Here is a 12831-nt window from a genome sequence, read left to right on the forward strand (position 1 = left end):
CCTTCCCTACCAGACTCCACCCACAGATCCCCAGTAATTTCCAGACCAGGTTTGGCAACTGACAAGGTCACATGAAGACATAGTTGTTTTTATGGTGTAATTGTGAGTTTTAAAATACTGGGTGTGGTGCAACAACTGCAGGAAGAATTGAGTGCACTCATCTGATTTTATACAATCATCTTATGCAGAGTAACTCCACTGAAATCAACGGATTTAAACCTGAGTAACTGCCAAGAATTGTACCATAACTGAGCCAAAATCTCATTGGTAACATGAAACTACTTGCAGGAACATGGCATAGAATTCTGAATAAGGTGGGTGGCAGAAATATCAGGTAGACTAGCATGGTAAATAATGAAGCACAAGAAAAATGAATCCAAATACACAGCAGGTTGGGAATGTTGCATATGACTCCCACCCCCACCTCTTACTTCAGTCCAGTAGGAAAGCCAGCAGTGATAACAGTGGCAGGAAACAAGATAAAGTCAAGGGAATTTCCCTTGAACTCACATGTGATATTTCAGAATTGGGTTTATTTGCTTGATTATTTTAATCATTTCCAGGCTCTGGCTTAATTTAAACATCATGACATTCTGCCAGTGAAGCTCCATCCGAAACTTCAGGTCATCATTATATTCCTTTTTAAATACAGTACTGCTTTGGTTGTGGGTTTTCCAGGCTGCAAGGCCTTGGTTTGGTAGTTCTTGTCCCTGGGGTTTCGCCGGTAACTGTGGCTGGCACCTTCAACAGTAGGACCCAGCAACTAAACGCCGAAGACTAAAACTACTAGGCCAGTGCCCCACAGCCTGGAAAACCCACAACAACCAGTTGACTCCAGTCACTATAGCCTTTGACAATTCACAGTACTACTCCACTGTATGTACCAGGGAAAATAACTATGGCAGTTCCTTGCAAAGGGTTTCAGTTGGGTTGAATGCACAAAATCAACACACTCCATATTCCTAATAATCTAACTGTTCTAATACTGTTCTAATACTAATACAGCTGGAAGACAGCTGTAGTTACTCACATGATCTGTTCCTGAGTGCTTTGAATAAAGAGTCTGGATAAAGTGCCAAAGGTTTTCCCTTTTTCAAGAAAGAAGTTAATAACACTTGGAAAAACATACTGTGTACCTGTTGTTGAGAAATCTACCATTTGTTCCTGACAATGATGCTTAATATAAAGTTTTTTCCGATGTCATATTTATTATTTTGGAATCATTTCACCCATATGTTATTAACTATCATTCTGCCATTAATTTACTTAGGGTGTTATATCCAGAAAATATGTCATTTGCTTAAACTTATTTGCAAAAACAGTTAACCCAATTTAACAACTATTTAATGTGTTTTATCTCTTGCTCTGTTCTTACTGTGGCCTAATTCATATTTCTTGTTTGTTTAAAATGACTGTATAGAAGAAGAAGAAGAAGAGTTGGTTCTTATATGCCACTTTTCCCTACCCGAAGGAGGCTCAAAGCGGCTTACAGTCGCCTTCCCATTCCTCTCCCCACAACTGCCTATACTGCCTTTCTAACACAAATCAGAGGCAGTTCAAAGAGTACAATCTAAAACAAAAATACAAACTAACCAGACCAATTAGAAAGCAGCAGCTAAAGTAGGCACCACTAAAAAGAAACAGCAACCAATTCAGATACTTGCGTAACTAAAAGCAGGAAAGAAGAGAGGGAAGCAAAAACATAAATGTAGCAATCAATTAAACACTGGAATGTAACATTTTGCTCTGGTGCCAAAATATAACCAAAAATTGTGCCAGCTGCAGGAGGAAAGGACTGGGAATAGCCATTAAAAGGCCATATCCTTTCATCACCTGCCTCATGTCAAAGGCATTGGAGGTGGGATTGGGGGACACAAAAGAAGAGCCTGCAGTGGCCACTCAGGATTATTTAAGAGCAGGTCCTCCAGAAGTACACAGCTCCCAGGTCTTACAGGGCTTTATATATCAAAACCTTGAAATAAGACTGGAAATTAACAGTCAGACATGACACCTAGGGTTGCCAGGTCTGGGTTGGAAAACTGGAGATTTGGGGAAGGCAGAGTTTGGGGAGGGGTGGGACTTAAGGACAGTATAATGCCATAGTCCACTATCCAAAGCTGCCAATTTATCAAAGGGAACTGATCTCTGTGGTCTGGAGAATCTTTATAATTCTCAGATATCTCCGGGCCCCACCTGGAGGTTGGCAATCATCATTTCACTTCTTTCAGAACTCATAAATATGCTGTCTATTGTCTACCCTGGCTGTAATGCCCTAGAGTCCACCCTCCAGACACACTCTGGGAAAACTGATCTCTATTGTCTCAAGATCAACTATAATTCTGGGACATCTCCAAGCACCACCTGGAGGTTGGCAACCCTACCTCACATCTCCAGCTGTGTACTATGGATCTGGTATACATGACAAATGAGGAAGAGGACTGAACAGGATTCTATCCATTATCTGGCAAGAGCTGGAGATACCAGTTCATCTGTGGTAGGAACAAAGGAAAGTGAGTTCCATTGTTGTTCAAAGCAAACAACAAACCTGGTCTGGGAGTTTTTATAGTGATCAGGTATTGTCACATGACTTGCTTTGTTTGCTCATCGTTTAGTTGTCCTCTTTGGCTAGAGTTTAGAAGTTGTACAGAGGCTGAAATCATTCTGATATGTCTACTTTACTGCCCACATGACGTGGAAATGGTGTCATCATGTCTGGGATACCAGAGTGACACTTTGGTAATTGGAGAAATATCAGTGTCACCCCAACATCCCATATATGATGACATGACTTCCAGGTCATGTGGGCAGTGAAGCAGACACATCAGAAGGCTCTTTCTCTTTTGCACAGTAAATTCTCCTGACCAGCCTGCTGATTGGTGGTGGGGAGGTGGGGCCTAGAAGCAGGGGAACCCCACCTTCACTGGGGGGGGGGTCTAGGAACCCTTCTCCAAGCTCCACCCTCAAATCTCCAGGTAGTTCCCAGCCTAGAGTTGGCAACCCTAGCTCACACATACACAAAAAAACTGACATACAATTTACCAATATAAAGAAATAATATAAATGTAAACAAACAAGCAAAACAAACACATCCTGGTCCTGACTTGATGAGGTTGTCTGACAAAGGCCTCAGGCCAAGAGCCTTCTGGCTTTTACCCAAAGGGCCCCTAGGCATACACAGATATCGCCAGAAAGAGACAGCACAGCAGCTCAGCTATTTTTATTTATTTAAAATATTTATTAACCACCTTTCTTCCACATGGAGCTCAAAGCAGCTTATGATACACATAAAACACATAAAATAAAATACATTTTTAAACCCCCAAATTTAAAATCACAGTTTAGGACTGCTAGTGCATTAATCAAATGCAGTCCTAAATAAAACAATGAGGGGTCCAAGCTCACCTCCCTGGTGCAGGTGGTTCTATGATCATGGAGCTACCATGTGGTTTGGAAGAAGTACTCAAGAACTCCCTTCTGCTCCTATGACTTTAGACCACATGAAATAAATACAAAGCTTTTCTACTCAAGATGAATGTCAAATGAAAAAGTTATTTTCATTCCCTGGGGGATCAAAAAACAGGATTGAATTTTAGAGAAACCTTCAGTGTTTCAACAAGAGCCAGCATGGTGTAGTGGTTAATCTGGAGAACTGGCTCTGATTCCCCACTGCTCCACATACAGCCAGCTGGGTGGTAACCTTGGACCAATCACGGTTATCTCAAAACTCTCCCAATCTCACCTACCTCACAAGGTGCCTGTTGTGGAGAGAAGAAGGGAAAGGTTATTGTAAGCTGCTTTGGATGCATGTAATAATAAATTAGAGAACATCCAATCTTTCTTTTTCAGAAATTTGCTAAGAGTCCCAAACTGCGTGGCAAATCATACACTTGTCGCAGAATTTGGCCAACAGAGTCTAGAAGCCCGGGCTTGGTTTCAATCCTTTAAATACTGGTTAAAAATTCATTTCCATGCTCCAACAGGTAGTTTGTTAATTAACCTTTTGAGTGACCCTTATTCTTTCAGCTGGCTGGGCAAAATGTCAAAGAAACTTCAAATTATGGGTCTGGATATCTCATCCCTTAGCATGCAAGACCAAAGGACGATACTAAAACTAATATCACAGAGACTAGAAGATCAGGATACCCACAATCTGGGATCCTCTAATGACAGTGTATGTTCTCCCCGCCTCTGGAATATTCCCTTAACTTACAAATCCATGTCCATGTATCTCCAAATTTTGGAGACACACCAGTTAAGAAGAGACTTTCTAGTAGCTCACTTAAACATCTTTCCCTCAAATGTCACCTGAGGTAGATTTTTGAAGATCCCTCCTCAGGAGAGATACTGTTTACATGGATGTAGTGTCCCAGACACGTTGTACCATATACTTCTGGTGTGTACTAAGTTTGAACAATATCATTGCCTGTTAGCTAATTATCTGAAGAAATTGAAATTCAGCTGTGTTAATGAGAAACACTGGATTAAAATGATACTAAATGTGAGGGACTCGGCAACTATTATAAAAGTAGCAAAGTTTTTACTGGCAATTTTAAATGAAAATTTTTAAGATAGATTTTACATCTTGAACTGTTTGAAATTTTCATTTTATGCTTTGCAATTTTATGCCAATAAAGGTACTCTGAATCTGAATCTGAAGCTGCTTTGATATTGCTTAAGGTAGAAAAAAGTGGAGTATTAAAACTTCCTCTTTTTCATTGTGGAAATACTGTCCTTAGAGCAAGGACCTGAGGTGGTTCAATTACTGAACTGTAATCTGAAATGTCAGAAAGCTGCTGTCAATGCTAAGTGTATTGACTTCCTAGCTATTACCAAGAAGATGTCTGGTATCAGTGACAATGGGCCTCTGTAAGAACTCACAGATAAATGTTGCTCATACACCTAATGGAATGTTAGGAATTACATTCTGCCTCCCCATCGCTTATACTAGTCCTTGCCAGAAAATAGCAGACCTCTTGAAGCCCCTCAGCAGTGAAAATCAACATCATACACTTATGAAAGTCACATTAAAGTCAATGTTTCCCCCCTGTTGGTTAAAAGACTGTGACCGTTGTGCAATGGGAATTTCACGGCCCCAGCTCCCTTGCAGGAGCACAAATAGGGGGTGGATGAGGTGCATCAGGCCAAATGCTCCCCCATGTGGGTGCAGGAAGAACTGGGGCAATCTGCCACGACTAAAACTCCAGCCTGCAGCACAGCATGAAACATCCAGTGCATAAACTGTCTGTGAGAGGTATTAAAGGTAAAGGTATCCCCTGTGCAAGCACCGGGTCATGTCTGACCCTTGGGGTGACGCCCTCTAGCGTTTTCTTGGCAGACTCAATATGGGGTGGTTTGCCAGTGACTTCCCCAGTCATTACCATTTACCCCCCAGCAAGCTGGGTACTCATTTTACCGACCTCAGAAGGATGGAAGGCTGAGTCAACCTTGAGCCGGCTGCTGGGGTTGAACTCCCAGCCTCAAGGGCAGAGCTTTCAGACTGCATGTCTGCTGCCACTCTATGCCACAAGAGGCTCTTATGAGAGGTATTACAGGGTTGATTTACCTGATTTGGCTGGCTAGGCAGGTCCCCCTACCTCCCTCACTCCTCCATGTGCATCCCTCCTGAGGTTGTGCACTCGGTGAAAGAGGACAACCATCTCAGATAAAAAGGGTGCAAAATGTTTTGATCAAGGGCATACAATAGCTGTGCTCTTCTGCTAGAATTTCCAAACAAGCTTAAGGTCCCAGGTGACTTCCAGTGTCAGAGTGGACTGGGAAGAAATGTTGACATCAACAGAATGCAGTGAGGCACAACAGTATCTTGTTCTGGCAAGTTGGCAGCAAGGTTCAACGGTCACAGGCAAGGTGAAGCAGGAGAGGATCCAAGGGTCAAAGGAAGAGCAGAACCTGGAAACTAGAGATCTCCACAAGAGGCAGGCAGTCTGTAGGAAGCTAGGATTTAGCAATCAGCTGTTCACTAAAAGGGCAACATTACAAATTTTGGAGAACATGGGTCCAGTTTACAGCCTCCAGTGCCACTTCAGAGAAAAATTTATCAATCTGTTTCTCTTCCAAAGAGTCCCCCCTCCATGCCTATGCAGGCAGGGCTATGGCAAGCCTTGACAGCTAACAAAGGAAGAATTGCACTCATGTGCTTTGGTTTTGTTTACAAGAATCCTGTAGACCCACTTGAAAAACTTGAAATAATTAATCACATGCCTGTACTGTCACGCAAGTGCCCAGTCTGCAAATAAAAATTGTTATTGTCTATACAATGGCAATGCAATATGGCCTAGAACTAGGGTTGCCAGGTCCCTCCTGGTAACTGATGGGGATGGGGGGGATTTATGAGAAGGAAAAGGCTTTTTGCCGGTGTCACACAGGAAGTGATGTCATCACATCAGCAATATTTGGATGATGCTCTGGGATTGGGGCAAAAACCGTTGTTAAAAACAGTTTGTACCATAGTTTTTCCTCAAATTATTATTACAGTGTCACCCAGACGTCACAGGTGTAACGGCATCACTCCCTGTGTGACACCAGAAATGAGACCCAGGCCTTTTCCTTTCTTCTGGTAAGTCCACCCTGCTGGCAAACTGATCAGCTACTGAGATAGGACCTGGCTATAGGGGACCACTACCTTCACCAGGGGCAAGGGGGTGTCTGGCAATCCTACCTAGAACATACTTAGGTTTAGATTATGAGGATCCCTCTTCTGGATAATGTTGTCAGGATGTCCATACCTTATTAAAGAGGAGCTAACTTTTAATGCAGAATTCTTGGCCATGTTGATCTAAACATTCTGCGGAACATCATTCCCTCAGTGCCAGGCCCTGGAAATGTCAGGAGGGATTGGGTTCTCATTGGTGAGTACACTGGGTTGGGGAAAGATGTTCCAGTTGGCTCCTTGGAATGCCAAGTTAAGCCATTTTAGTGAGCAAGTATAAGCAAGTCTACTCAGTAGGTCTTACCTTTGGGATAGTGTGTTTAACTATCCCAAATGGATCTACTTGCATGCAGCCTCAAACTTAAAAAGAAGAAAGACTAAATATTTGGGGAGAGGGTTTGGGGATTTGAGGAGAAAGAGTTTGGGAAGGCGAGAGCCTTACCCACGCAACAAGTAAGTAACAGCATAAAAGTGTCCTGACACAGAGATATGACTGGCAAGATGCAGACACAACAAATAAATATGGTCTTTATGCCCAAGAAAACAGCCCTTCCCTTTACATACATTCTGATGAAGAGTTTTATGTCATTCAGACATATTCAGGCCTTTTTTTTTTAAACCAAAGAAGCCTATTACCTTCATTCTAATAAATGTTTACGGTTCAATTTTGCACATTGTACAGCCATATATACAGTTAACAGCTAGACTTTGTTTCAAGCTCAACAGCCACGTCAGTTATGTTGAGGAACAAAATGATCTCAGTAAAAAAATATGAACAAGCACAGGGGAGTGGATTTTTCAAGGTTTAGATAATTGGATACATAATTGTCAGATGTCAGAGAGCTTTGGGAAACACCGATAAATGAGATCTTGTAAAGGAATAGAACAAAATTAATCACTGATTTTAGCAGTTAGTATGAGTTAATTAGGTCTAGCATCAACAGACTGCTTTTTATACTATTATAGCCAGTGGCCCAAAGTCCTTCTCCTGCACAGATTAACACATTCAAAAAAACTTCAAAATTATAGGAGCCCTGTCAAAAAATTAATTTGTCCAAAGAAGCGTTTATGCGTGTGTGTGTGTGTGTGTGTGTGTGTGTGTGTGTGAAAGAGAGAGAGAGAGAGAGAGAGAGAGAGAGAGAGAGAACGGTGTACTAAGTTGGTTAAACAGTAGTTGGCTCCCCAAATCACCTTGAGAGAAGGCATTTAGTGGTATAGAACAGAGATTACGAACTACCCTTAATACCTCTCACAGACCGTTTATGCACTGGATGTTTCATGCTGTGCTGCAGGCTGGAGTTTTAGTCGTGGCAGATTGCCCCACTTCTTCCTGCACCCACATTTGGCCTGATGCACCTAATCACTGGACACATACAAATGCCTGGTCTTATACCAGTAATAATTAGTTGGATACTGGTTAGAAAAACCATTAGTGCTCGGCATGGTCAGCGACAAAAGGAAACATGGTCACCAAAGGGTCCATGGGCTCGACGCGATCAAAGCCAATACAGGGATGACCATGAACCAACTAAAAGAAGCAGTCAGAGACAGGGGCGCATGGTGAAGCCTTTCCTATAGAATTGCTGAGGGTCGGACACAACTGAACGGATGACATCATCACTGGTTGTTGTATTTTGTACTTTTATTTACAGTCCTAACAACTAAGATATATATTTTGCTGTTATGTAGCAGTAAGAAGTGCTATTTCCATGAAAAGAAACCTTGAATATTAGAATATCATGCTGAGCAACATCTGCATACCACCAAATATATGTCAACATCCAGGTGATGGTTGGAGACATGCCAGAATTACAGCAGATCTCCACATGACGGGGATCAGGTCCACTAGAGAAAATGGCTGTTTGGAGAGTAGAACTATATGGAACTATACCTCACTGAAGTCCCTTTCGAGGCACCACCCTTCCCCCCAAATCTCCAGGGATTTCCCAACCCCAAACTGGCAATCCTAGTTTGTAGACTCTTCTATGGCAGCTGCATGTACTAAGAAGCCTAACATATCTTTCTCCTATTGTTGCTGCTTTTGGGTACCTTCTAATAAGTATTGTTCTTGTACTTTCCACCCTTGTGTTTAAATGTGTGTTTTTTTCCTCGAAAGACTGTTGCATTTTTTAGCATACCGATTATTTAATTAAGGTTTTGACATCCTACCTTTCCTTGTGGTTCAAGGTGACTGAGGAAGCAAAATTTAAACGTAAGTTAAATCCAATTAAATACCAGATAACCTCCCTACCCCCTGCAAAGATGCCTGAATTTATAATCTATTAAAAACCCTGACAAATAAAATGGCCTTGCAGTGACTCCTAAAATTTCTAGAGATGGCCCAGCCCCCCCCCCCCAATCTTCTTAGGGAGTCTGTTCTATAAAGTAAGAGATATGGCAGAAAACGCATAGGCTCTGGTTAATGCCAGGCATGCATAAATGGGGGAAATAGCCAGTAGGTACCAGTCTGAAGACTGTAGTTAGCCTTTAACAGTATCACCAGCATCTTAAATTCAACTGAAATGCAAATTGACAGCCAACAGAGCTGTTTTAAGATGGGCAAGATATGTTCCTTTGGATAGCTCCAATAAATGGGCTGCCTCATTCTAAAACAGCTGCAGATTTGTTGTCAAGGGCATTAGAATAATCTACCAGTGAGGCTTAGAGCTGCCATCTCTAGGTAGGGAAATTCCTGGGGATTTGGGGGGTGGAGCCTCAGGAAGAGAGGGCTTGGAGAGGGGAGGGAATTTAATGCCATCGAACCCACTTCCCAAAATGGCCATTTTCTCCAAGTGAATAGATCTCTGTTGCCTGGAGTTCAGCCATAATAGTGGAAGATCTCCAGCCACCACCTGGAAGTTGGCAAACCTAGTGTGGTTACAAAAATCAATGTGGCCACATTGGCTGATTATAAAAAAAGAACTGGATGGAGCTGATAGCACTCTTGCACACCATACCAGCCACCTTTTGAAACAGCAGATAAACAGAAAATCTCCAACATATAACTTACTTTTATAATGATGCCTATTTTGCTATCAGTTATTAGCTGTACGCCATTTTTTTGAGAGTGGGTGACTGTGTGAAATTCTGGAAATGACTGGGCAAAACTTTCCATTACTTTCCCTCACCGGCCCTATAGAAACATCTGTGGGTTTCTATAGACATTGCTGAACTTCTCCCACTTCCCCAAATGGTGAAAAGTTCTGCTGGTTCCCTTTGGAGGACAAAGCACGGAGAACTTATTGCATTGTAGTAACTGATTTGTTTACAAATATACGAAGCATGGGTGGAGATAAAGAGGGACTGCTACAGGTCAGCAGATCCATTTCTCCACATCAGATCCCATAAAGATGTTCTGTGTCCCCCATAACATCTGCAACCAATTCACAGGAATTTCTGCTTCTCTCCCCCACTTTCTCAGTTTGTGTTTCTTAACACAGACACATCTACTCCTACCAGTCCATCTTGGACAGAGACATTTTCCAACAATTTTGATTCTCTGAGGGTTTTGATATGGCTCAAATATTGAAGCAGGGGCATTGCTCTCACTAACAGCAATGGCTGCTCAGTCAATGCAAAATTAGTAAACAGTGTACAAGCTATCGCACAGGTTAAATATGCACTCTGTAATGATAATCTATGCTAGTAGGTAATGTTGTTGCATTTTGAGATAGTTGAAGCATCTGAACTACTCTAAGCAATTTTGAACCCAGAATAAAAGTATAGTATTCTGTCTTGGTTGTGATTACAAAGACAACAGAAATATTTGGTGAATCAAGCAAATATGTGACATGTCAAAGTGCAAATAAGCCCAATTGTAAACACAAGGCTTAATGACATCTCCAAATAGAGAACTTTTTTTCAAGGGGAGTGCATGAGACTGACAATATGAGTTATGTTATGTTTTCCTATTATGTGTATTAATATTGCTTATTGTTTGAATCTTACAGTGTTTCAGTATCAGAGAAACAGTTCAGCTTCTCTTATATATTGCAGCAACTCTCCTTTTTGAACTAAATTTTGTCCTAAACTGAAATTACATACTCGGCACTAATCACAGAAATGTTAGCAACAATTCGGGCATTTTATTCAGCAGTGATAGGAATGCTTTAAAAATCTGCAACATATATTCCTTGATGATCCTTAATCAAGACTATGGCCTACTTTAAGTTTCCTAAAACCATTATGTTGATAAAATCACAGATTCTGTTTCCCTTCTGCCTCCACCCACTCTAATAATAAAAAAGAAAAACTGTAAATCTTGTTTCACAATATAGTATTGCATAATGGGCTCTTTCTATCTCACAAAGCCTATTTATCAATTCTGAAGAGCTATCAGATGCTCTAAAATTTTATTCTCCCCCCCCCCAACACACACAACACTTTTGGATGGATTTGAATCGAAGTCATTTAGGACTGCGGACATGTCTGAATAAAAATGTTTGGTACCTTTAGATGTCTCTTTCTGTGCTGGAATGGGAAGCTGAAGTTTTTCAGGGGGACAAGACATTAAAGGGACAAGGTTTTTTTGTTTCATTTTTTTGCTCCAGGCAGTTGGCAACCCTAAATTCACCCAAGCCTCATTTGAAAAACAATAGGATTAATATTGTCTGGTGAAATTGTTTGTAACTGTTTCTTGTGTGTGCCAGACAGACTGTGGCTCTGATCACTAAAAGCACCACATGGGCTACATACCCACCTACATTAAAGCTTTTCCTATCTAGTTTTTCTAGTGGGCCACGTTTTGAGACTACTTTGGGGGTTGAAAACAATGTTAGATGTATGACACTCTTCCCATCTTACAGAGTTGTGCTATAAGATACCACAGCAGAAATGGAGGTGATTGATTGAATGCTATGCACTATTCAGGGGCAGAGTGCCTAGTTGTTTTATTTATTTTGCAGATATTTACAGTATTTGCTGGCGTATAAGACTACTTTTCCCCCATGAAAAACATGCCTCCAAGTGGGGGGGGGGGGTCATCTTATACGTCGGGTGCACTTCAGTTGGGATAGACATAGCTGCCCATAGTGGCCCATAGTACTGTATTTTGAGTGGAAATGTTGAGGAACTCTGCAAGTTCTTTCATATACACCGTAACTAATTTATTAAGAACTCAAAAGCTGTTGACCATAATTGGCTGACTTGTGACACTTAATTGTAAATACAAATGAAGGTGACCAAAATGAATAACTTTGCAAGCAATAAGATAAGAGCAGTTAACTTTAAGGACAAAACAAGGAATTATTTACTCTAGAATTTAGCCCGGTCATCAGGCATAAGTAAATGAATAAGATCAAAAGGACCCACCGCCAGCACCCTAGGTAATCCCACTGGCCCCCAACAGGATGTCCTAGAATGATCATTGTCACTGGAAACTTTGAAATGTTCCTTTTCCAATATTCAGGAGACTCTCTAGTCTTGTCCTTAGACAACCTGAAAACATGAATATCCAACTACATAGTTACTATTTCAGAGCCTCTTGTGGCGCAGAGTGGTAAGGCAGCTGACATGCAGTCTGAAAGCTCTGCCCATGAGGCTGGGAGTTCAATCCCAGCAGCCAGCTCAAGGTTGACTCAGCCTTCCATCCTTCTGAGGTTGGTGAAATGAGTACCCAGCTTGCTGGGCAGTAAACGGTAATGACTGGGGAAGGCACTGACAAACCACCCTGTATTGAGTCTGCCATGAAAACGCTAGAGGGTGTCACCCCAAGGGTCAGACATGACCTGGTGCTTGCACAGGGGATACCTTTACCTTTTTAGTTACTATTTCAGAGTTTTAGAACTCCCTTTTACTGGTGTAGTTTCAAATGCCTCCTTTTGTTTTAGTTTATTCTCCCCCCGCTCCATTAGAGTCAGTGTCCTTTTCCCACATCACACTATAAAGGAAGTTCAATTTGTTGTGCAAGTTTCCAGGAATCCACAGATTTCTTACTTATATCTAAGGGTAGGAAGAGGAAATGATGACCCACAGCTTACTCTTGCCTGGTTCTCTGAGGGCTGATCACACACTAATCTAACGTCATTGTACAATAGCTCACTGGTTAATAGTGATTCAGTTGCCAGCCATTACCTCTAGATTGTTTTAAATAATTTTTATAAGCGTTGGCTGAAAAATAGCAGAATATGTATTCCAAGCTCAAAAACCCAGTTTCCAAATGCAGC

At 41.6% G+C, this 12831-nt stretch overlaps 2 protein-coding genes across 3 annotated transcripts in view; one reads left to right on the plus strand and one right to left on the minus strand.

The window, feature by feature from the left end:
* The window catches only part of NUCB2 (nucleobindin 2), a 56028-nt gene extending 52103 nt beyond the window's left edge, over positions 1–3925 (minus strand). Inside the window, exon 1 of one of the 2 annotated variants that reach the window (XM_077321629.1) lies at positions 3744–3924. In XM_077321629.1, coding sequence (XP_077177744.1) covers positions 3744–3806 — 63 coding nt within the window. In that variant the 5' untranslated portion in view covers positions 3807–3924. Of the gene's footprint in view, positions 1–3743 lie in introns of both variants that reach the window. The other variant, XM_077321631.1, reaches the window with a different exon arrangement.
* PIK3C2A (phosphatidylinositol-4-phosphate 3-kinase catalytic subunit type 2 alpha) overlaps positions 1–12831 on the plus strand; it is a 101838-nt gene that overhangs the window by 7783 nt on the left and 81224 nt on the right. The window lies entirely within an intron of this gene.

This window comes from Paroedura picta, chromosome 2 (genome assembly GCF_049243985.1).
Source record: "Paroedura picta isolate Pp20150507F chromosome 2, Ppicta_v3.0, whole genome shotgun sequence".
Classification (NCBI taxonomy): Eukaryota; Metazoa; Chordata; class Lepidosauria; order Squamata; family Gekkonidae; genus Paroedura; species Paroedura picta.